This window comes from Protopterus annectens, chromosome 1.part0, assembly GCF_019279795.1.
Source record: "Protopterus annectens isolate FY-2018-M chromosome 1.part0, PAN1.0, whole genome shotgun sequence".
Taxonomy (NCBI): domain Eukaryota; kingdom Metazoa; phylum Chordata; order Ceratodontiformes; family Protopteridae; genus Protopterus; species Protopterus annectens.
In genome coordinates, this window is record NC_056725.1 from 158,482,399 (window position 1) to 158,509,092 (window position 26,694).

Genomic DNA, 26,694 nt, shown 5'->3' on the forward strand with positions numbered 1-26,694 from the left:
AATGTTGGGACTTTACTAAGTTTAATGTTACTGGCAGCCAAAAATAGCAAATACCAGGAAATGGAAATCATAGGTTCATAGGTAGGTACTAGGCTATTGGCCCTAAGGCCTATATAAGCCTAGCCAAATGGTACCCTGGTTTTTGCCACCCAAGAAAAGGAACTTACGAATACTGTAAAGGAGATAAAAGAACTGAAGGTGAAATCATTAGAAAATGGAAAATATGAAGCCTAAATCTCTACACTTGCCAGTTTCTAAGAGGTTGTGCACATTTGTCAGCATTTTCTTCATTAATTAGTTCACATATTTGGTTCCTAGTAGCTACAGCAACAAGTTACAGCTATAAACAAGAAAATAACAGATGACAGACTCGGCCATGACAAAGCAGAGATTTACAATGTACACAGAATAAGTAATTAGGACAGAAGTAATTAGTGTTGGTAAACATGAGTGTCTTATCAATACTAGTATAAAGTGAAACGTGGTTTCAATAACACTTGGTCAACAGTACACATTTATGAAACATTACTGCTATATACCTTTCAAAATGGTACTTACCTGTTTTTCTGGTACTGGCAAAGAAATCTTGTTGAAATACTTAAGCGAGGATTCAGAAAGAAATCATTCTCATTATTGTCATCTGGTTTTAAATCTGTCAATGTTCCATCAAACTTTTCTACAAAGGAAGGAAAGAAAGCATTAATAATCATGCTATTCCTCGGAAATGTAATAAATTACAATGTTCAACATTATTTGCCTGCAAACAATAAGAACATATATTTAATAAAATATTATCTCAATATGGCCACTAAAACAGATACCATACTGAACTATCAATATGACCTCTAAAATACAGTAATATGACAGCAAAATTATGTGAGGTGCATTTACCATAAGTAACATGTACTTAGCATATTTGGTGCGAGATGGAGCCTTCTGCAGTGGTAACAATTGGGATCATCTTCACTAGTCCACAATTTGGCAATATTTTTCTTTCTTATTCCTTCTTTGAGGTGTGTACACCTCTTATGGGAGTTGATTGTACACTTGTATGACATTCAATGGCTTAGGAAAACACTGTGAACCCTGTGCCTCACAATGTTGTCACCCTGTAAGGAAGGAAACAATACACATATCCACAACATAAAAAATGTATTTCCTGGAATCCAACTCACTATTTTGGCAATACTCAAAAGTTAATACAACTGAGTTACTTTGCTCTCACCCCACTCCAGTCTGAAACAGCTGGTATTATACTTGTCACATGTTCAGCTAAAAATGAAAGCAAATTGAAGGGAAAATCTCCCTAGAGCTTCACCACCCTTGGAGTGGGGTGGAGGTGAGAAGTTGAACATACATTGGTACAGTGTTAACTGATCTTTAAACAGAGTGCTTTCTGATGGGTTGTAAGGTTGGGTTATCATTTCTGCCAAAACAGATTTTGGCATCTTTCTTTTATAAATTCCAGCACTTGAAGATGCACACATGCCAATTTATGACACATGACATATGCTGTAACATAATGCACTGACCTGTAAATAAATGCAACAGTGAAAATTTGCATTTTCCAACGGTCAAGAAATACACTAGAATATACTTTTGCCATGCTTACAAACAGCCACGGCTAAACATCCACAAGGCAGGACGACGATATCGCTGACATATCAAAGAGGGTCCTTGTTATAAACTGATATGGTACAAACACATTTGCTGCATCTAACACTGTGGATCCTCCTGGATGGGTACAAGGACTAGGTGAAATCCCACTCAGTAAATGTGCTTGTGAAAGGAGGTGCAGGAAAACATCAGGGCCTGAAAGCATGTGGTCACAGGGAATCCCACCAAAAATCTGTAAATCCAGGGACGTGGCCAAGAAACTTACATAGGATATAAAACACGAACAATGAAAGGACCTGATGTGTGGACAGGATACGGGTGGCAGTGCCTCCAAAAAGGAGTAGACTGGACTGTAGCCCTGTCACAGGGTGGAATGCCCAGAGTCTGAGCAACAGACTAGCAGCTGAAAAAGGCAAAGGACATACCCCTAAACCCATGATGGGAGTGGGTACATCCTCACACATGGGGAAAGGAAATCCTCCAAACAGGTGGCAATGCAGAACCTAGAAACAAGTCCAAAAGTTTCTTTCAATGATAAGAAATCAGAAGCCCACAATGAAATAAACATCCACCTTAGAATACACAGGGAAAGCAGGCAGAAAAGGAGCGATGACACCTCTTACTGAACCCTAAGAAGCAAGCCAATACTTCTCTCCTAATAGGCTACCAGACCCAAAAGATGTAATCTACTTTTGGAGTTCAGCATCCTCCAAGGGGGAAGGTTCTCCAAAAAGGAAAAGGCAGCCCCCTCCCTTTAGGTGTACCTGGACATTCAAACACCTGGACTTGGTCCTACCCTCACAACTGGAAAGAAGGATGAGAACTGTCCATCAGAGACCCAGCCATGGACCTCCAGCTATGTGAAAGACCTCAAGTAATGAATAGGAAGGCATGCAGTAACTTCTCCCTCCTCCAGAAATAGTCCTCTGGATCAAAAGGGGAACCTCTCCATAACTAAAAGCTTACCCCGACATCCCACCAAACTCGGATCTTAGTGACCAAAGACTGACATGAACCAAAAAGAAGACAGACTCACAGACATAAAGAAGCTCTCAGAGCCTCATAAATTACCAGTTAAGCCCTCCATTCCTACTTCAGTCCTTGGAAATTGGCTGGTAACACCTCAAGGATCCTAGACCAGATGAGGACTGTGTCAACCTTTCAACTACCCCACCCAGCTAAGGAAACATGGAAAGAGGAAGATTGCATTCCTTCAGGAAGTATAAAAGTTGAGTGCCCATTCATTCCTGTAGCGTGAGATACAAGACGCCATCATCTAGGCATCCGTCAAGGTTGTTTGGTTTATGCTCTACTCACTTTCCCCTACACAAGCCCATGGCATCCAAGAAGGGAGGTGCAATGGGCTTTCAGTATAATTGCCCATGGCTCTGTATGTGACTCACCAAAAATTCTGCCCCATTTCAAAAATCAGGCCTATAGGACCCTGGTCTCCACCAGTAGTTCTACAGTGGAGGAGTAGTAGGCAAGAGACGCACCTCAGTCCCTTCTCCTGAGACAGGTGAAATGACAAACTACACATTCCCACCACCCCTGCCCAGCTCCTCCAGCACCTAAGCCACTTATGAAACTTGGGTCACCTACCTCTATGCCAAGGAACCAGGTGTTACTTGCCTTCAGAATCCAGTTTGCTAAACAAGCTGAGTGGTTAATCACCTTCCTAAACTCTCTTTTTCAGGGACTAAATCATCCAAAAAAAAAAAAAAAAATCACACGAGATGCACAAAAGCATCTGTTGCAGGAGAGGATGGGGCAACCTCCTCTACAACCACCTGGAATCTCAAGATCACAGACTCAGCACAGCCCAAAGATGTATTCAGAGGTCCATGAAAACAGGAGGCGGTTAAGCATTCAACCCTCTTTGTCCTTCTCATCTCACTTCAGTCCTACCTTTTTCCTTAACAGGAAGGCTCATTCCCAAGTTTGCAGGAATGCCTCCTCCGTGGAATCTCAATCCAGTGCCTGAGTGGCATCTGAAGGAAATGGGAGATCACAGCTGTTAAGGAACTTAACTTTAGAGTGCATGGGGAGGAAATTATGTGGCCAAAACTGAATTGAGAATAGCAACTGCAAAAAAAAAAAAAAATGAATTAAGAGTTATTAGAGTTCAAAATGCACTGTATGAGGAATGTACCACAGCAAAGTGAAGAGTCACAGAGTAATAGAAATTGTTAGGCAGAAAACTATGTAATTATTAAATCAAGCGAAGAACATCTGAGCATGTGAAAAGATTGCAGAAAAGTACGTTGTAATAGGGTATAAATGTGAGAAGAAAGCCTGATTTTGGAAGTCAGATTTGTTAGTTATCATCACATTTGTATATTCTTGTTATAATGCCTTTTGAGTCTTCGTTCTGGAGGAAAAAGGATTACAAACCTGCATACGATGACTGGAAGAAACTACATTTGTGAAGTCTCTAAGAAAGGGCAACCTTCACAGCTTGATGCTGTGCTTTGAGATACTTGCTAGGAGACTACGTTTTTGTACAGGAAAATTTCAAGAAAAAGGTTACCACTACAAAGTATAAGGTTTCCTCATTTCTTTCAGATTTAAGCTGTACTAAGAGCACAACTACATCTGCTTGCACAAATAACACAAAAACAGCAGTAAGGTTGAATTTAAAAATTTAAATGTAGGTGATGCACAGTTAGAAAATTTGAATGTGATTTATATAAAGCAGATCCCCATTAAAAGTAAGATGGAAATACTGAGGTATTTGCCACTCAAAGGGCGAATCCACATTATAAGTAATGAGGATGCCTTCATTACTTAAAGAAGTAGAATTTGAATGTGTGTGATGCGTACATTGGGGTTAACAGAACAAGATTCCTGTCCCACCCAAGGGTACTCTAGCCTTGTGCATGTGTCCATGTGTATTATTTAGGCTGTCTAGTGTAATCTTGACACTCAAAAGCTGTGGGCCCTGGAATTATGAAACAGTATGATAACGCAGGAGAAGAGCAAACGTTTCCTTTTTCTCCTTTAAAACTGTTTTTTTGCAAGCCCTCTATATTACTCAAGATATATGTATGTCTGAACATCTATATCTCAGGCTTGGTATTCCATATCCAAATTTTTGTAATTTCAGTCCTGTTATTCCAGGACTTGCAGTTACGAGTTTCGGCATGGTAAGGCAATCTAAAGATCTGTAGATAAATGGAATAAAATACTAAAGACAGGCATGAACTAAGATTACATGAGATTTCTGCAGGACAGGAAATTTTATTTTAAAGGAATGGAGAAAGGTAGGTCTGGACCAATGGTCATCTTATACTTGGTATAGAGAAACTTCCAAAACAGATAAGTCAGCACTGAGTGAACAAAAAGATGCACATGGGAAGGTGTTACGGCAGATTGGGAATTAAAACAAAAACAGAGGATCCATAATCTTGTCATCCCACTAAATACAAATAAAACTGGCCAGAAACACCCAATGAAAAATGGGGATTACATACCACCAGTCCCTGGCTTATCAAGAATCATCACTCATACAGCTACCACAGATTTAGCTTTGGCTACAGAAGGAAGGGGAGACCTAGTTGACCTATCACAACAGTATCTCCCGTCTCCACCACCTTTATAACCTGCTAATCCTGATAGCATTTTAAGTTGTATACCTCATGCAAGCATATCATTTTTTGAGTCAAATTATTTCTCCTGTTTTCAGTTCTTATCCACCTTGACAGTCAGTTGTTTGCATTTAGTTATAAGGAAGAATAATATACTTGGGCTGGGTTACCCAAGCTATACAGTACTGGGTTCTTTATGCCTACCAATTTTCAAACAGGATTTTAAGGATTTCAACTGCAGCTATAATTTGCATTGGTACGATATGTGGATGAATTTGTTACGGGTGTCAGATAACACTGAACACTACGAAAGAGATGCTGTACATTTGACTAGGTTGGAAAAAAAGTGCATTATGTATTTAAAGGGAAGCTGCAGTTATGGTGTCCATGACAAGGAAGTAGTATTACACTGCAGCGGTATATTAAATCGGTACTTAAAGCACTCCTCCGATAAACAAATTATGAACTTTTCTGAGCATGTCAGGGATTTGTAGCAGTGGATTGCTAACTATATTAAATTGGCTACACCTTTTACTCATTTCCTGAAACAGGGAATCTAGGACCACTTATATGGGGACAGAAAGAACAGAAGTCTTTCATAACTTAAAAAACAAACATTATTCTCTGCACCAACCTCAGGGTTTTCATATTATCAGAGACATTTTACTTTATTTAGTCACTGGAGAAATACATTTACAAAAGGACAGCTACCACAAAAACAAGCAGGCATACATGATTCTGGTATACCAGTATATAGCCTTTTATCCACAGTAGTAGCAGCAGGGCTACTGCCTGGTTTGACAGCAGTTACTGCAATCACAGTGATGTAATCAAATGTCATTTCTCTAGTTGTGGCACAAGAAGTGATTGGTATAATGCTTCATTCTGCAGAAACCATACTCTTAAAATCTAAAGCACAGCATCTGCTCCCCTCACAGCTGACTAAATATGAACAAATTCTCTAAGACCCTTCTACTGCATTAATGTAATGCTCAGTTTTTATCCAGCTTGTCTTATCTACAACTGAGGAAGCAGAAAGTACAGTTGTGTACACTTACCATAAATGTAGATGTTCGAGTGTATTCACTGTTGCAGTTCTAACAAATGGGTTATCCGGCCCCCAGTAGCCCTCGATCGGCTCGAATACCAAAAGTAAGGGGATATGAAGTCGGCTGCCATCGGTTATATAGGACGTCAGTATCCTTGATACAAAAGGAGGCAGCCAACGTCACTTCCTCAGTCTTTATTGCCACAAATGTCAGGAGCCCCCAAGCAAACAATGCCTAGACAAAAAATAAAGCATCCTTGGTAAACTAAACCAAACAAAGCCTGCACCTTAGGAAAGGAGAGCAGGAGAATACCAAAACGGGGGGCTGGAGGGAAGGGAACCAGGACTAACAGTGAATACACTTGAACATCTACATTTATGGTAAGTATACACAACTGTACTATCTTCATCGTGTTTCACTGTTGCAGTCCTAACAAATGGGTTGATTACCAAAGCCCAGAGAAGAGGGAGAAGGTACAGACCCAATCAAGGATTGGAGAGAATGCCCTGCAGAACAGCAGAGGCAAACCCCGACCTGGATCTAGAAAACAAAGGCAAATTACAATGCTTTGTAAAAGTGTTTACAGAAGACCATGTGACAGCCTCTAAAACTTATTTAATAGGGACACCCCTTAAAAAAAGGAGGCTGCTCTTGTGGAGTGTATCCTCACTCCTTGAGGAGGAACCTTGCCATGAAATGAATAACAAAAGGTAATACAGTGTGCAATCCATGTAGAAATGCTTTGTTTAGAAATAGCTTTACCCTGAGCTCCAGGAGCAAAGCTGACCAATAGCTGAGCAGATTTCCAAAGATTCTTAGTCCTGTCCAGGTAAAATCTGAGCTGTCTTTGTACATCAAGAGAATGCAGGGTCCTTTCACCTCTATTCTGAGGATTAGGAAAGAATCTAGGAAGGTGTACGGACTGATTAAGAGTCAGGCTAGAAACCACCTTCGGCATAAAAGAGGGACTGGTCCTCAGGGAGACACGATCTGTATAGAAAATGAGAAAGGGCTCCACAGCCATCAAAACCTGCAGTTCTGAGACTCTCCTTACTGAAGAAATACCCAAAAGGAATGCAGTTTTCCAAGAGAGAAACTTTAAGTTTGCAGTGGCAGCTGGCTCAAAAGGAGGAAGAGTGAGCTTCTCCAACACAAAATTAATGTCCCAGGCCAGAGTAGGTGCCCTTCTGGGAGGTTTTAAGTTGCTAGCACCTCTGAGAAACATTTTCATCAGGGGATGAGAGAAAATGGCTGTTCAAAAGAACAGTAAGCAGAAATAGCTACAGCATGAATCTTGATAGAAGAAAAGGAAAGTCCACTTTGAAGCAATTCAGCCAAGTATTCCAGAATCAGAGGAAGAGTAGGCTGAGAAGAAGATTCCCCTTTTTCCTGCATCCAGTGAAAGAATATTTCCCATTTGCCAGTGTAGGACTTTCTAGTGCTAGGCCTCCTGGCCTCATGAAGTACGTCAACCACCTGCTGGGAAAGGGAGGAAGTAGACTGATTCATACAATGAGCCATGCTGCCAAATGGAGAGTCTGAAGATGAGGATAAAGAATTTTTCCCCCTTCCTGAACCAAAAGATCTGGTTTCAGAGGAAAATGTCACAGAGGAAATTAAGAAAGACTGCGAAGCAGAGGATACCAATTCTGCCTGGGCCAGCCTGGAGCTGAGAATGGCCCTTGGTCTTTCATCCCTGATCTTCAACAATACTCTGGGAAGAGGAGGAAAGGCATAAATTGACAGAAGTGACCAAGGGAAAGACAGAGCATCCACTTTCCAGCCTTTGCTGTGATACTGTCTAGTGCAAAAAAGTGGCAGAAGGTTGTTGTCCAGGGAGGAGAAAAGATCCACCTGCGGAGTGCCCCAACACTGAATGATGCTGTAAAAGACTGTTCTGTTCAGCTGCCACTCATGAGGATCCAGGATTTGTCTGCTCAACTGGTCTGCCAAAACATTGAGTCTCCCTGGAAGCAACTGAGCTAGAAGATGTAGGCCCAATGATGCTGTTGTGGACCATAGAATCATGCTCTGTCTGCACAGAGGGTAAGAATGAATCACTCCGTTTGTTGATGTACCTCATGACTGTGGTGTTGTCTCTTCTGACCAGTAGAGTTTCAGGTGAAAGAAGATGCTTGAAAGCCAGTAAGGCCTGGTGAACTGCAATTAATTCCTTCAGGTTTATGTGCAAGTGCATCTGCTGGGCATTCCAACGTCCCTGTATGCATCTGCCATCCAGGTGAGTTCCCCATGTGTAGTCCGATGAGTCTGTGGTCAGAACATGCCCTTGTTTTGCAAACAGGCTGTCGCCCACCATAGAAACTCTCTCTGCAAACAAGGAAGCAGAGGAATAATCACATCCAGGTCCTGTGTGTGCTGACACCAAAGGCTCTTGAGGTACCATTGCAATTTCCTCATATGCAGCTTTGCATATGGAATCATGAGAATACAAGAGGCCATGAATCCCAGAGCTTGCAGGTATTTCCTTGCAGGGAGCTGGGACAGGCTTGCCAAGTCCTTGAAGTAAGCTGAAAGAGTTGTCAGCTTCTCCTGGGTGAGATGCATCATCTAGGCGGCTGTGTTCAGACTCGCTCCCAGGAATGTTATCTCCTTTGATGGCACCATTTTTGACTTTTGCTCATTGAGAGTGTAACCCAGGGAAGAGAGAAGAGTCTTTACAAATTCCAAATTCTTTAACAGCTGTTCCTGAAACTTTGCTTGAATCAGACAGTCGTCCAAGTAAGGGTAACTCTAAATTTTCTTCTGCCTACAAAAGGCAATGACTGGAGCCAGGCAGTTTGTAAAAACTCTGGGAGCAGTAGATAAGCCAAAGGGCAGCGCAGATAATTGATAATGTTGCTTGCCCACTCTGAGGCGAAGGAACTGCCTGCAGCTTTCCCTAATTGGGATGTGCAGATCAGCTTCTTTGAGATCCAAAGTTACCAGCCAGGAGTCCTTGTCCAACATTGGTAGCAACTGATGAAGAGTGAGCATTTTGAACTTTGGAATCACCAAGAAAGAGTTCAGAATGGATTGATCTAGGATAGGCCGCCAGGTGCCTTCTTTTTTTGGCACCAAGAAAAGTCTGGAATAGAAGCCTTGGCCTACCTGCTGAGCAGGAACTGATTCTATTGCCCACAGATGTAACAGAGACAAAAATTTGCTTTTCTATATCTGCCCTTTGATTTGAAGGAATGTCCGGGAATCCTTTGTGCACAGGAAAGTTATGGAAAGAAAACTTTGTCCTACGGATGCAGTTCTGGGTACCCATTTGTCGTCCGTGATGGTGGCCCAGACCCTAGCAAAAATGGCCAACCTTCCCCCTAAAGGAAACTCCGGGCAAGCAGGAACAGGCAGAAGTTGGACAAAGTCATTGAGAATGCTTGGACTTGAGATGCAGGCTTAGAACTTCCTGACTTAGAAGTGGAAGCGTGCCATTGTTTAGTCCTTTGAGGGGTAGCCCCATGTCCCATAGCAGATTTATAACCTCTGGTCCTAAAATGGTTCTGTCTGCCGGTATCAGGAAACATCAAACCCTTAGAAGGGCAGTTCCTGCTAAAGCGAGGAGGTTGAACTTGCAGAAAGTCTTTAACTGTTTGCATGGACTTGGCCTTATCCTCCATCTTCTTGAGCACCTCCTCCAGTTTACTGCCAAAAAGACTGTCCTTGTGCAAAGGTACATCTAAAAGCTTGGCCTTGACAAGCTCTGGAAGGGGCTGTTCCCTGAACCAAGCATGCCTGCTGTTAACAGATCCAGTATCCGCATCCCTGCAGGAAGCTTCAAGAACGTCAAAACCACAGTGTAATGAATGCTTGTTAACAAGACTGACAGAATTAAGTAAATCCTGCATATCTTTATTCTCCGCCAAGAGAGGCACACTGGAAATATTTGTTTTAATAGCTTCCAGGGTATGCTGCTGATACTTGAGCATATGAAAAAGGCAATTGGCAGACCTAACAGCAAGAGTGGCAGAGGTATAAACCTTCTTTCCCCACCTGTCTAGATTCCTAGATTCTCTATCAGAAGGAAAAAGAAGTTATGTACCTACCATAACGTTCTATGTTAGTTGTCCTTCATCTCGCCTTCCTTCTTGCTATATGGGTTTGGAGCTGATCCTCGGCTCCAACTCGGCCACTTACTATAGCTCGAAAGCTCTTTACTGGCTCAAGGCTACCCCTTATCCCAAAATGCCCAGCGTCAGCTACCCAGACCTCGTTTGAGATAGCTCACACCAGACATAATTATAGAAGATAATCCATTAATAAACCTGAATATACAGTTAATTGTCATGATTTGGTTAGGAAGCAACTAACAACAAAACAAATTAGCCAGTGAAACCATTGAGAACCCCCTCTCAATCCTCGAGGAAGGGGGAAGGAGGGAGGAACATAAGAAGGAAGGCGAGATGAAGGACAACTAACATGGAATGTTACGTAGGTATACAACTTCTTTATGTTAAGTTGTCCAATCTCGCCTTTGTTCTTGCTGGATGGGACAGCGTCCCTAGCACCTCAATCCTGGGTGGCTCATTGGAACAGACTCTTCAGAACCGTGGAACCAAAGGAAGCCCTGCCCCAGGAGACCACATCTACTTTGTAATGAGAAATGAATGTATGAGGATCTGCCCAAGTACCTGCTGCACAAATTGAAACTATGGGCAATCCAGATTGAAACGCTACCGAAATAGCTACTGACATGGTTGAATGACCTTTGGGTTTTGTTGGAAGATTTTTTTGTCGCAAATGGCAGGTATGGGCTATGGTGTCTGATAACCATTTTGACAATGTTACTTTAGAAACTGGAAGGCCTTGTTTGTTGTTAGCAAATGAAAGGAACAACTAATCTAATTTTCTCATCTCTTTAGTTCTATGACGATAGAAACGCAGTTGTCTATGCACATCCAATTGGTGTAATCTGTATTCTGCCTTGTTGGAATGATTAGGGAAAAAAGACAGGAAGTTCAATGGATTGATTCAAATTGTGGTCTGAACAAACACTAGGTAGAAAAGATGGGTTGGTTCTCAGAGAAACTCTGTCTTTGTGAAAAACTAGGTATGGAGGGCGAACACATAGTGCATGAAGTTCTGAAACACGTCTGGCAGAAATAACAGCAACTAAGAAAAGAGTTTCCAAGAGAGAAATTTTAAAGAACATGATGCTGATGGTTCAAAGGGTGTCATTATCAAGGAGGCCAGAATCAAACTGAGATCCCAAGGTGGAAGAGGCTCTTTCACTGGGGGTCTAAGTAGAGATGTACCTCTCATGAAGGCCTTACAGAGTTGGTGAGACATTATGCTGGAGTTAAAAATTCTGACATGAAAATTTGAAATGGCAGCTAGTTGTACTCTGATGGTAGCAGCCGTTGCACCAGAATAAAACAATTCTGCTAAGAAATCCAAAATCTGTAAGAGGATCTAAATTCCTGGATTCTGCCCAGTAAGAGATTCTTTTTCATTAGCTAGCACAGACTTTCCTTCTTTTTGTCTTATGGGAGGAAACAATAATATCACGCACTGCTGGGGAAATACTGGGGAGCCTGGCTAGGATTGGAAGTGGAGTAACCAAGCTCTTTCACTGGGGGTCTAAGTAGAGATGTACGTCTCATGAAGGCCTTACAGAGTTGGTGAGATATTATGCTGGAGTTAAAAATTCTGACATGAAAATTTGAAATGGCAGCTAGTTGTACTCTGATGGTAGCAGCCGTTGCGCCAGAATAAAACAATTCTGCTAAGAAATCCAAAATCTGTAAAAGGATCTAAATTCCTGGATTCTGCCCAGTAAGAGATTCTTTTTCATTAGCTAGCACAGACTTTCCTTTTTGTCTTATGGGAGGAAACAATAATATCACGCACTGCTGGGGAAATACTCGGGAGCCTGGCTAGGATTGGAAGTGGAGTAACCAAGCTGTGAGCTTGACAGATTGGAGGGATTGGTGTAGCCCACCTGATTAATGAATCAAGAGGTCAGGTACTGGGTCCGGAATCCAAGGCTGGGCTAGAAGGTGGGCGTAAAGGAACGGAAACAAAATCTGTCGAGGCCAATAGGGGGCAATGAGGATCATTTTGCAACCCAACAATTTTGCTTTATGAATGACTTTTGGAATTAGGGGAAGGGGGAAATCCACAGAGGAGTCCCTGAGGCCAATCGTGGACTAGTGCGCCCCTGGGAGTCTGACCTGGAGAAGGAACAAGGGAGAAGTAGCTGCTGCATTTGTTGCTGAGGGAAGAGACAAAGAGATCGCAGCAAGGCTGGCCCCATTTGCGGAAAATAAGATCCACAATTTCCTGTTTCAGAGACCACTCGTGAGGCATGAGGATAGCCCTGCTGAGCCTGTTCGCTATTACGTTGGATGCCCCAGGGATATGTGTTGCTGTCAGAAAACGTTGGGAGGAAATCGCCCATTGCCACAGTCTGAGGGCCTCTCGGCACAAGGGGTAAGACCTGGTTCTGCCCTGTTTGTTGATGTACCAAACCACTGACATTGTCCCTCTGTACTGCAATAGTCCCGGCAGGGAGAGAGTCTTGAAGAGCTTGCAACCCTAGAAGCACCACTTTCATCTCCAGGACGTTGATGTGCAAGTGGTACTCGTGAGGTTGCCAAGTGCCTTGGACTGTCTTCCATAGATAATACCCCACCCACCCTATCAGGGAAGCGTCTGTGATCACTGTGGCAACTGGATGGGGTTCCATGAAAGGTCTGCCCTGAGTGACTAGTGGGGAGACCATCCACCAGGAAAGGTGTCTTTTGCAAGATTCCGTAATTAGCATCATGTGAGACATGGGTAATTCCTGGAAGGACCACTGTGTGAAAAGAAGCCACTGAAGGATTCTCATGTGAAAGCGTGCTAAGGGAACTAGAAGAATGGCTGCTGCCATGGACCCTAGAGCTTGAATAACATATTTGATTTGAATTCTTTTGCTCCTCAGGAGAAGTGTCACCTGTTTTCGAATAACGGAAACTCTTTCCTGAGGCAATTTTACAATCATTTTCTTGTGTTTAGCTCTGTTCTTATGTATGTAATTGATTGACAGGGCAACAAAGCAGATTTTTCAAAGTTTATTGTGATGCCTAATTGAGCGCAGGATGCGATGGTGTAATCTCGTGCCTCTATAAGTTGTTGCCTGGTGGTAGCAGTGAGGAGCCAGTCGTCCAGATAAGGAAACACCTGGAATCCTAGACATCTCAGGTGAGCCGTGACTACTGCCATGCATTTGGTGAACATCCAGAGGACTGTGGTGAGACCAAAGAGCAGAGCTCTGAATTGGTAATGACTGGCCCCTAGCCGGAAGCTTAGAAATCTCTTGGACTGTCTGTCCATTTTTATATGATAGTACACGTCCTGAAGATCTATGGAGCACCTCCAATTGTCCTGACCCAGGAAGGGGAGAATGGACTGCAGTGTTACCATCTGGAACTTTTCTTTTTGTACAGATTTGTTTAACCTGCTGAGATCCAGAATTGGTCTCCAGTCCCCTGTCTTTTTGGGCACTAAAAAGAATCTTGAGTAAGTTCCGGATCCTGCAAAATGGCTTTGTTGCTGCAGGCACACAATACTTGAATAATCCAATCAGGAACCAAATTCAAAGATAGGAAATAGACTTTGACACATAAAGCGCTTTTCGTCTTACACAATAGTAAAACTTCTTCAGATAAAAAATAAAATGCATCCCCCATGTTAAATGCACATCAAATCCAATCACATGATAACCATGAAACCTAGCCAATCGCTCCCCAACCAAAGCCTTAAAGGGACACTTCATACCTAAAAGATTAAAAAATAATGAGCATGTCTAATCAAAAGTAAAACTTCATAAAATGCAAAACATACCTAATATATGAAAACAATATTATATACTAATCACATTATATAATGACATATAACAAAGGAAGCACAGAGATCACAGTTAGGAATGTCATGGTCAAGGCATAAACAAATAATGCAGTAAGAATGCAAATCTCTATGGCGAATCTGCTTTCCACAGGAAAGACAATTATTAACTTTTTCTGACATTCGTAAAGGCAAGAAAAAGTGGATCCCCAACGGGGTACTTAGCTGTAGATGACTTCAACTTTCGTAGTCGGAAAACAAAAAGGTAAACGGCCAACCGGCACTTTTGCAAAAAAGCTTCTGCTTCAGACTCCGTGGCAAAGAAGACTGAGGAAGTAATGTCAGCTGCCTCCTTTTGTATCAAGGATACTGATGTCCTATACAACGGATGGCAGCCAACGTCATATCCCCTTACCTTTGGTATTCAGGCCAATTGAGGGCTACCGGGGGCCGGGTAACCCATTTTTTAGGACTGCAACAGTGAAACACGATGAACATCCCCCATGATTGTGAAACTATCTACTTTCTCCTTTGGAAAATCTGCAGGATCATCTACTGCATAATCCAGAAATACAATTTTTCAATGTCGGATTGTGTGGATGGGAAAAATAAGGACACCTAAGTGCAGGGTATGTCACCTATGTAGAATAATCCAAGACAGGGGAGTAGAAACATCACCTCAAGCTGCAGAGTTAATAGCACTGACAAAGGTGTTGAAATCAGAGGAAGAGAAAACTTTAAATGTTTTTACAGACTTGGAGTTTGTATTTGGGGTTGTGCATGATTTTGGACAGAAGTGGAAGGAGAGAGTTTTTTTTTCCCGCAGCCAAGAAATTAAAAATGGATATTACAGAAATGCCATGCTAGAAGCAGTGTTACTACATACGAAAACTGTCATAATTTAATATCAAGCCCACCAAAAAAGTTCAGATTTTGTTGCAAAAGCAAATCATTTATGTAGCGCAGAAGCCCAAGCTACTAGATTATCTGATGCCAGGGCAGGTATCATGTTTCTGAAAAAAGCAAGGTAGCAGCTATTCAACAGGAAACACCTAAGAAGAAGGAAAAGGTAGATGGGTGCAAGCTCTCATAAGACTGCATATGGAGGCATCCTGGTGGATGGATGGCCACTAGAAATCCAACACAGCTATATTGGGTTAGAATTTACCACATTCCTTCTCTGGCAAAGGATGCTTTGATTCAAATGACTTACACAGACTGATATGCACCACTTCCTACTCCTCTGGCTCCTCAATACTTAAATAATTGAGAGATATATTTTTGACTGGTTTCAAAAAGAACTGAATGTTTTTACTTGTTACCTTATTCCTCCCTTTGTTGCCTTATTCCCCCCTCCCACTGGGGCTGTTTGGTAAGTATCCAAACAGACATTATTCAGATTCCAGAATGTGAAATGTTTGGGACTTCCAAGATAGCAGTACACTGTACAACAGCTTAATTTCCCTTTTCCCAGTGTGAAAAAACAAAATGAGACAAAATGGGCCACAAACTTTTCCTAGGGTAATATTCAGTTTCTGGCCATTAATTACATTGCTTGGAAGCCAGCAAAGAAAAAAATTTAGAGAACCTGAAAGAAAATCAGCCAGGTGAGGTAAAGAGAAAACTCGGGCTAGGAAGAATACTGCAGCTGTTCAGCAAAAAAGCAGTTCAAGTTTCAGCTTAAGTACAACAAATGGCTTCCAGGAATTTAGAGGAAAAAATAATTCATATATGCTCAAGAGGTGTGTAAAATAAATGAAACATTGAAGGACTATATCACCTCAAATAACAAAAAGCTGAAAAAAGTATAAGTAGCTTTAACTAGCTATGCAAATGAGCTTATAATCAGAGGATGAAATAAAGAAAAGGCTGGCTATGCATAAAGTTTCTCAAGAAAGGTTTAAAAAAATAGCAGGGTTAGAAGACAGAATGCACAAAGAGAAAACTTGAGATATTCAGCTGTATCAGAAAAACTGCAAGGAACAGACTATATTAATTTTATGAAAGTACAAATAAGTATACCTGACTGGTACTGCACAGCAGGATTTGTTAATCGAAGGGGCAAATTGTGTGTATGATTCAAACATGTCCATGACAAGGCAGCCAAGACCTACATTAGTAAAGATGCGATAATAACAACAGAAATAGATGATCCTGACAAAAGTGTGGCAGAAAGGAAAAGTATTAGAATCAGAATCACATTTATTGGCCAAGTATGCACACGTACAAGGAATTTAACTCTGGTTTCAGTGACTCTCCAAGTATGAATTACATAAACATATATGCAACTATTAAGAACAAGACAAAAAAAGTAAATATACATATACATACAAGGTGCAAAGTGCAACTTAGTGCAAGAAATACTGAAATACTCTGAAAGAAACAAGTATAAGCAAAATGTAAACAATACTGCTGAATCCTCTGAGGTTTGGGAAAAAGAATACCCCAGCCTAATAAGCTGAGCCGTTATTGAACTTGATGGTCTGCTTGTTTTGGTGCGTATTAATCTACAACTCCTGGCTGATGGTAATAAGTTCAAAAAGATGGTGGCCTGGATATGAAGGGTCGGTGATAACTTTCCCTGCCCTTTTCATGACTCCTGTATGGAGGGAAAACCAGCACCAATGATATTTTCAGCAGACCTGACTATTCGATGTAACCTATTTTTGTCATGATTAGACAGAGATCCAAACCACACTGCTATGGATGAGCTGAGAACAGACTCCATGACTGCTGCATAGAACTGAATCAACAGTCCGTATGGGAGGCCGAACTTCCTCAGCTGTCACAGAAAGTACATTCATTGTTGTGCCATTTTTATGATGGACCCTGCATTGGTCTCCCACTAAAAGTCCCGGGAGATTGCAGTTCTCACAAATGAGGGATTCCACATGTGACACAGCAGTGTATTAAACATAAGGGGGGGGGGGTAATATTGTAGTACGACACCTAAAGTCCACTGTCATCTCCACAGTTTTAAGAGTATTCAGCTCCAGATTATTCTGACAACACCAAAGGGCCAGCTGCTCAACCTCCCATCTATATACAGACTCATCACCATTCCTGATGAGCCCAATGATAGTTGTATCGTCTGCATATTTAATACATTTGACAGAGGGGTCCTTAGAGGTGCAGTCATTAGTGTGGAGAGAGAACAGCAGTGTTGAGAGCACACATCTCTGGGGGGCATCCTTAATGATTATGCAATAGCTAGATATACATTTCCTCAGTTTCACCTGCTGTTTCCTATTTGTTAGAAAATTGGTGATCCATTGACAGGTGGAAACAGAACAGAAAGCTGGGAGAGTTTCAAGTGAAGAAGTTCCGGAATTATTGTATTAAATGCAGAGCTGAAGTCCAGAAACTGAATCTTTGCATATGTTCCTGGGTTGTCAAGATGTTGAAAGATATAGTGCAGGCCCATAATAACTATATCATCCACTGACCTGTCCTAAAATTGGAGACAACAGAGCATTTGTGGAAAATGGTTACTCAATGTACACAAGACTGAAGGGGAAACAAGTTTATCTTAGCAGTGAAAGTGTGTCGAGAGGCGGGTTGAGATTCAAGCTGCTTTGTCAAGCTGTCTTCAGAATATTTGTTTTTCCTGAAGGATCAAAGACAACAGGCTAAGTAGGAAATAAAGTTTGTTCAACAAGGAGTGAGCCAGGCAAGCAGAAGGGGACACTGCTTCTCATTTTCAGACAACAAAGCTTACAGAGAGACATTGACAGTGAAATATTTTCCAGTGTTCTAAAGGAAAATTCTTGAGGAAGAAAAAACACGGGAATGTATTATAAGAATTAGGAATACATTGGACTTGAACCAGAATCTGGTGATGGGAGACTGAGATGATTAAGAAAACCAGGAATTCTTAAAATTAGTGCATAAATGGGAGACTGTAAAGCATCAATCACACTAGTGAAATATGGCTTTGCAAGAAAAAGTGTCTGAAAGAGTGGAATTGTGCTAATAAGCTTGTGGGTGAACTGTAAAACATGCATCCCACTAAATATCATTAACGTTTAGAAGGACTCTAAAGGGAGAATTAAGTAAAACAATTTTTGTTCATATTAATATCTGTATAAAAATGTCATGATGCAAACTGCACATTATATTGTAAAGCAGTTTAGTACAGTGTGCAGTGAGATGTACTTTAAATGCATGTAGGGGGTCTTTTCAGTGATTGTTATACAAGCTAAAACATTTTAAGTAAACAAGCACTTTTTCTTAATTATAAGATATATAGGCTTTACACTGTATCAAGATATGTAAGGCTGGTCAAAAGCAACTAAGTTAAAATATTGTGGTCTTGAGCTGCCTGGCTGGGGACTGGGTATAAAACTATACTGAATTTTGTTACATGTAGAGTTACGATAAATTTCCTTATTTTTACAAGGGTGGATGCCTGGATTGATGTTCTTGACTTGAGCTATGGACATTTAACAAACAGGCTTGAAAGATAAGACAAAATGATGAAAGGCATGGGAAATGCTGAGTTTCTTGAATCTTTACAGTTATTAAATTGTTTTTCCATTAGCAAATGCTCTTATTTGGAGACATGAAAACTGTAGCTGAAAGCAGCCGGCCAGGAAACCTTTGTACATTGTGTTACAAGTGAAATGTACACAGATTAGTGAAAGGGTATTAGCTATAGTAAACTCTCAGTTAAACAGAACTCAAGCAACCTGCAAAAAAAATCGAAGAAATACAGTACAATTTTCCTGTGTTGCACTTTTTGCCCCCCGCAGAAACATACCTTACGTTTTTGGAGTTTTAGAGTTTTAAAAAGGAAGATAAGAATAAATTCCCTCTCTCCCCAACCTGAGATCAAGTCAAACCAAATAGTATAAGGTTCAGTATTAGTCAGACCTATTTTTAATAGTAACTCAAACCAAACAAATATTATAGGGTACAGTACTAACCAGGCCTGTTTGTAATAGTAACTCTCAAGCAATCAGAAAAAAGAAGTTATGTACCCACCATAACGTTCCATGTTAGTTGTCTTCATCTCACCTTCTTTCTTGCTTGTTGGGATCAGAGCTGACCCTCGGCTCCGACTCGGCCATCTTCTATAGCTCGAGAGCTGTTTACTGGCTCGAGGCTACCCCTTATCCCATGATGCCTAGTGCTAGCTACCCAGATCTTGTTTGTAATAGCTAACCCCAGACATAGCAAAAATAACCTGACCAAACTAACAGGTTGGGCATATCTGTTATACTCTCTCAGAAGAGGAAACAAACCAGAAAATACTCAGCCGGTGAAGCCTAAACTCCTCTTGGTCCAATAGGACAGGGGGATGGAGGGGGGGACGCAAGAAAGAAGGCGTGATGAAGACAACTAACATGGAACGTTATGGTAGGTACATAACTTCTTTATGTTAAGTTGTCTATCTCGCCTTCGTTTCTTGCTTGTTGGGACAACGTCCCTAGCACCTATGATCCTGGGTGGCTCATTGGAACAGACTCTTCAGAACAGTGGAACCAAAGTTAGCTCTATTCCTGGAGGCCATGTCTAACTTGTAATGAGAAATAAAGGTATGAGGATTTGCCCATGTGGCAGCGGCACAAATAGAGTCCATGGGCAACCTAGACTGGAAGGCTACAGAAGTGGCCAAAGCCCTTGTAGAATGACCTTTCAGTTTGGAAGACAATTCTTTGTTTCTTAGTTGATAGATGAAGGTGATAATGTGAGACAACCACCTGGACAGGGTCACTTTGGAAACTGGAAGACCCTGTTTGCCCCTAGCAGAGGAAAGGAAGAGTTGGTCTGACTTCCTTATATCTTTTGTTCTATGCAGGTAAAAACGCAGTTTTCTATGACCATCCAAAATGTGTAACTTGTATTCTGCCTTGCTGGTGTAGTTAGGGAAGAATACTGGAGGGTCTATGGATTGCTTTAGATTATTTTCTGAGCACACTTTAGGAAGGAAGGAGGGATTAGTTCTCACAGCAGCCCTATCCTTGTGAAAAACTAAGTACGGAGAACAAACGCTTAGTGCTTGAAATTCCGATACACGTCTGGCTGAGGTAATAGCTACCAGAAAGAGAGATTTTCAAGATAGAAACCTAAGGGAGCAGGAAGCTGCCGGTTCAAAAGGGGGCATAATCAAGGAGGTTAGTACCAAATTAAGGTCCCAAGGAGGAGGGAGATCTCTCACTGGGGGCCTAAGGAGAGTAGTCCCTCTGAGAAAGGCTTTACACAGCTTATGAGACACGATATTTAGATTAGAAAAACCAGCATGATAGTTAGATATGGCCGCTAGTTGAACCCTGATTGTGGCAGAAGCGGACCCAGAGTGAAAAAGCTCAGTTAGGAATTCCAAGATCTCATGAACTGGGGCTGAAAAGGAATCTATGTTCCTAGCGTCTGCCAATAAGAGAAACGTTTCCATTTGCTAGCATACATCTTCCTAGTAGCCGAATTGTGAGAGGATACAATAATTTCACGCACAGCCGGGGAAATGCTAGGAAGCCTGGCTGGGGTTGGAATTGGATCAACCAAGCTGTGAGCTGGGGTGTCTGGAGGGATCGATGCAGCTCTCCTGACTGATGAATCAGCAGGTCTGGAATAGGATCCAGGCTCCAGGGCTGCTAGAGGAGGTAACGGTGCAGGAACGGAAACCAAATCTGTCGAGGCCAGTAAGGAGCAATGAGGATCATTTTGCAACCCAACAATATCGCTTTCTGTATGAGTTTGGGTATAAGAGGAAAAGGCGGGAAGGCATAAAGAAGTCCCTGAGGCCAATCGTGGACTAGAGCATCCCTGGGAGGGTGACCGGGAAGCAGTAAAAGGGAGAAATAGTTTCTGCATTTGGTGTTGAAGGGGGTTGCAAACAGATTGCAGAAAGGCTGTCCCCATTTGCGGAAGATGAGATCTGCAACTACCTGATTCAGAGATCACTCGCGAGGCATGAGAATAGCTCTGCTGAGCCTGTCCGCTATGACGTTGGACTTCCCAGGGATGTGCATTGCAATCAGAAATCATTGGGAGGAAATCGCCCACTGCCAGAGTATGAGTGCTTCTCAACATAGGGGGTAGGACCTGGTTCTGCCCTGCTTGTTGGTGTAAAACACTACTGACATGTTGTCCGTCTGAACTGCAATGGTTCCAGGAGGGAGGGAGTCCTGAAGTGCTTGCAACGCTAGTAGCACGGCTCTCATCTCCAAGACATTTATGTGCAGATGGCACTCATGAGGCTGCCATGTGCCTTGGACTGTCCTGCCCTGATAATGCCCCCCCCCCACCCTATCAGTGAGGAGTCCGTGGTCACTGTGGCAACCGGAGGGGATTGGATGAATGGTTTGCCCTGAGACACTAGTGGGGAGACCATCCACCAGGAAAGGTGTCTTTTGCAAGTTTCTGTAATCATGATCATGTGAGACATGGGGAATTGTTGAAAGGACCACTGTGTGAAGAGAAGTCACTGAAGGATTCTCATGTGAAAATGGGCTAGAAGCATCAGAAGAATTGCCGCCGCCATAGAACCCAGAGTTTGAAGGACCAGCTGGACTTGTACGTTTTTGCATTGCATGAGGATATGAACTTGCTGCCGAATCATGGCCACCCTGTCCGGCGGTAGCCTTGCAGACATACTTTTTGTATCTAGATCTGCTCCTATATAGGTAATAGATTGACAGGACAACAAGGCAGATTTTTCAAAATTTATAGTAATGTCTAACTGGGCACAAATTGAGATTGTATAGTCCCTGGCTTGAAGGAGTTGATGCCTGGTAGTAGCAGTAAGGAGCCAGTCGTCTAGATAAGGAAACACCTGGAATCCTTGACGCCTCAGGTGAGCCGTGACCACTGCCATACATTTGGTGAACACCCTGGGGGCTGTGGCGAGACCAAAGGGCAGAGCTCTGAACTGATAATGACTGGCTCCCAGCCGGAAGCGAAGGAATCTCCTGGAGCGCCTGTCCATCTTGATGTGATAGTATGCATCCTGGAGATCTACTGAGCACATTCAATTATCCTGACCCCAAAAGGATAGACTGAAGCATGATCATCGGAAACCTTGTTCTTTGAACAGACTTGTTTAGTCTGCTGAGATCCAAAATTGGTCTCCAGTCCCTTGTCTTTTTTGGTACCAAAAAGAACCTTGAGTAAGTTCCAGATCCAAGTTGGTCTGCCGGGACTTCCTGGATGACTCTTTTTTCTAGCAGTCTTGAAATTTCTATGACTGCTTGGGCCCTCAGATTGGGTGGAACATCTGGGGGGGGGTTTGCTTGACGATAGGGGAGATTGGAAGAAGGGAATTACATAGCCTCCGGATATGATTGAGTGTACCCATTTGTCTCGCGTAATGTCTTGCCAGGCTTTTGGGTACAGTGAAAGTCTTCCCCCGACTGCCTCTAGAGGCAGGCAACCCTTCAGGGATGCTGGAAGGGCTCGTCAGAGAAAGATTCTCTGCTGCCCTGGTTCTGCGGATCCCCTCTGCCTCGAGGGCGGCATCTGTTGTTATTTCCTCCTCTGCCCTGGAGGAAAAATCACTACATGCATCAGGCAAGGCTCCCTGGGATTTCCGAAACCACATTTTTCCACTCTTCTGACCTTTGGGATATGGTCTGGAAGGAGTGGAAAAACGGACTCCCACGGCAGAGAGAGTCTTGCCTTCCTGTTCACACCTAGTGAGAGCGTCCTTCACCTGTGGTCCAAAGAGAAATGAATAGTCAAAGGGGGTGTTGGTGAATGACGCTCTAAAGGGCTCCGCAAAAATTACACAGCTGCATCCATGCGTGTCTCCTAAGGGCCACACCTGTACCTGCGACTCTACTTGCACCATCGGCTGCATAGGAAATCAGCCTCATGGAGGAGTTAACTACCGAATTAAGGGTCGCCAGCTGAGAAGCTACTTTAGCTTGAACCCCTTCAGCTGATGGATCCTGGAGGGCATCTCCAAGCTCTTTCAGGAGGTCCCTCTGAAGCCTGGTAAAATGGCATAAGTAATTCAGTGACCTCATGGAGAAGGTCAATGAAGCAACATTCGCTTCCCACATCTGACCATAGTCCTAGACTCTTTGTTAGGAGGATGGACAGAGGAAGAAGTTTCCGCTAATTCCTTTTTAGTGGCCACTGCTACTACCATGGCATCCACAGGAACACCCTTGGTAAGGAACTGTTTGCCAGGGGGTGCAGTGATAAACTTGCCGGGCCTCCTCGGGGTTGGTTCCACTGTATCCAGGGCTGACCAAGCCCTTCTTGCCACCACAGACATTAGTGGATCGAAGGGCGGAGACACCCAACAAGCAAGAAGTTTTTTTTTTTTTTTTTAATAGGAAGCCTCTAACTTAAATGGCTACCTATGAAGTAAAAGAGAAGACTAAAACTAAAAATAAAATGCTACAATAAGTAGAGACAGGGAAAAATACAATTAACACTAAAACTACAAGCTAATTAACGATAACGTCGAAAGACTAAACTATCAAATAAGGACCCCTAATTTGCTAGAAAAGTATTATTATATCTTACAAGAGCCTGAGCCAGTAACAACGAACCTCGCAGCTGAAGTGGCAAATGAGATCTGGGTAGCTAGCGCTAGGCATCATGGGATAAGGGGTAGCCTCGAGCCAGTAAACAGCTCTCGAGCTATAGCAGATGGCCGAGTTGGAGCCGAGGGTTGGCTCCGATTCCAACAAGCAAGAAGCCAAGGCGAGATAGACAACTTAACATCTACAGTTATCCGGCATCTACCAATCCCCATGGGTACTGGTTAACAGAGAGTTTAATTTATTTTTTTTTACCTCATTTCTAACAAGCTGTTTGCAGGTACAAGCAATTAATTTTGGGAGTTCTCAATGCTATTTGCCCAGAGGAATGCAAGACTTAAAGGTACAGAAGAAAGCAGTTCTATGAAAAACAAAGTCTGAAATTGGGGGAACTAAATCAGGAACAGTAGCCTACCGAGTAGCCTTAATACCTTAATGTGTTTAAAAGAACAGTGCAGTTTTACTTCAAGGAAGCCATTGCATTTTTTTCTTAGGGCTAAAACTGAATCATGTCTGAATGCATGCAAGCTGCTTTTTCTCATCTGGTAAGGAAAGAGATAAGAAAAGTAAAGACAGCAATCCGTGTAAGAGGGTCACGGGCTGTATATCAACTTTAGCATGGGTTACCTTGACTCTGGATTAGGTAATACCTGAGGGTGCAGCTGTCAATTTGGGGAAATTATACCTATATGGAGGGTTAAACTTCATTTGTTCAAAAAGTACAGTTTTGGGTGTTTGTTTTAAGTTAATAGGGGAGGGGTTGTGAATGTGTATTTACTTTTTTGTTTCAGGGTTTTCATTTGAGCAAAAGGTGTTGAAAAATGACACACAGGTTATGAATGAGATAAGAAACAACTGTACAAAAGATCAGCCTGCCAAACAGTGTGTGCATGTAAGACGAAATTTGGAAATGCACATTCAAAAGAACTGCCATGTATAATAGGGGGTGCAACAGCTTTCTATCATAATGGCTACTATTCTGTTCACATTAAGTTGAAATGTGAATGGCCATACAGATACAGAAAAAAAAGGACAGTGTATTGAAATATATTAGGAAATCTAATGTGCAATTAACAATACTGCAGGAGATGCATTTGGATAGAAATGAGCATGTGAATTTGACAAAGAAAGGATTTCAGGATGAATGTTCCACAGAATTTCAGGAACAAAGGAAAATGGGAGTAATAATTTTAATTGCTAGAGGGGCTGCAACAATGACAGAAGAATGAAAAAGGCAATAATTGCAGATTTGTTCTAGTAAGAGGTATTAGCAAGGGGGAGGATTATGCTGGCTTGTATTTATATTCCACCAAAAAACTGCTATTATGGAGCTCAAGTAAATTTTGGGAGAAATCATCATCTTTCATCAGAGATTATTATTTATATGTGGACAGTGGCAATCTATTTGCAACAGTGAGGACGTATCAATGGGACCTAGAAGAGAAAATATAAAAACGGGGTATACATCTGAAGAAATTTATGACAATTTGGTATAGAAGATGTAAACTCAGCAGTAGGAACTTAGAAGGGACCGACAAAGGTTAAAGTACTGCAGAATAAGGGAAATCTCCAAGAACAAGAAAAGGAGCAATTGCAGACTGCTAAAGGGAAATAAAGGAGTATTTGGATAATATGCATGAGTTTAGAAAGATTGTTAAGCAGCTATTTTGATAATTCCATAGCACAAACACTTAACGTAATAACTTAGGCAACAGAGACCAGAAAGGGTTGTCACTAAACTTGGGGAGCATATGCTACGAAAAATAACCATAGAGTGTATAGAGGTATTAAAGATATTTTAGAAATTCAATGAAAATTTGTATAGGGCAGAGGAAGGTGGAAACCAAGAAAAGGCACATAGAAAGCACAAATGAATATATATATATATATATATATATATATATATATATATATATATATATATATGGAAGACTTAATTATGCCAAAATTAGAAGATAAGGCTCGACCACTAATACTTAAGTTAGCAGGAGAACAGATAAGAATGGCAATGTATGGTCAGTCTAGAAGAAAATCCCCAAGAGCAGATGGTATTCTCGTGGAAGTTAGGAAGGAAGAAAGTGATAAAGATTTGGAAGGTTTTATTTAATAGTACTTGAAGGGAAGCACCAGCATCTTAGAAGAAAGCTGTGGTGGTTGTACTACCCAAAGAGGGTAAAAACCCATCAAACTCTGCTTCATACAGACCCATTTCAATTTTAAACGATGATTATGAAGGGTCTCTGTACTACTTAGCAGAATGGCAAAGATGTTGCCAAAACTGACAAATATGGATCGGTGTAGATTTGTGGAGGGGAGGCAAACATGTGACATTAATGGAACAATGATGATCCTGAGGGAAAAAGAAAGACACTACACAGAAGCTCCTCCAAATCTCATTACCACTAGAACCAAACTGCATTACACTGTACATGCTTTGTCCTCTCAGGCAAATACTCTTTGGCAAGCTCTCCCTGTGATGATGTGAGGTACTGCCAACTATGGCAGGAGAAGTAGGGCAGTGGATGTGTAACATATGCCAGCATAGCTAGTTGGAATTTTGTACATAATTATATATCATTTGTATATAAAACTGCTTTGTATAGGTACTTGTCTTGAAAATGTATCTGTAATGCTACTTTTGTTAAAAATGTACCAACAGTGGGTCCCTGCTGGACAGAAAATAAATACACCTGTATGTCAGACTGTATTGTAACTGCTGAAATACATATACTGTAGCAGAAGATACTGGAAGAGAAGAGGTTAATCTCAGTCCAGCTAACTTTGAAAACTAGTCTGAAATTAAATTACCTGGTTTAGGCCATAAAGATTGCTGGTCAGATTCAATAAAGCCTACACTAAGTGTACACAATATGTAATCAAGAACACATTTCTAGTGCTTTCTAGCCACTCAGAAATATTACACTAAGTGTACAGTCTACACTTGGTGATAACCTTTATAAATCCCTGTCAATATTTAAAGCTGCAAGAAAAATCAGTAGGAAAACTAAAATTAGGAAGAAGAACGTGTGAGTTATGACTGTGTTGTCTGTTCACTCAGAACAGTGTAAACTTAGTGTACGCATTATTGAATCCCGGGGTGTATCTTACAGCTCTGACTGC

General features: G+C 41.8%; 1 protein-coding gene across 1 annotated transcript in view; it reads right to left on the reverse strand.

Annotated features, from left to right (window-relative positions):
• The window catches only part of LOC122787719 (WD repeat-containing protein 62-like), a 1,689,893-nt gene that overhangs the window by 206,477 nt on the left and 1,456,722 nt on the right, over nucleotides 1-26,694 (reverse strand). Inside the window, exon 24 of the mRNA XM_044054617.1 lies at nucleotides 559-676. Coding sequence (XP_043910552.1) covers nucleotides 559-676 — 118 coding nt within the window. The remainder of the gene's footprint in view (nucleotides 1-558; nucleotides 677-26,694) is intronic.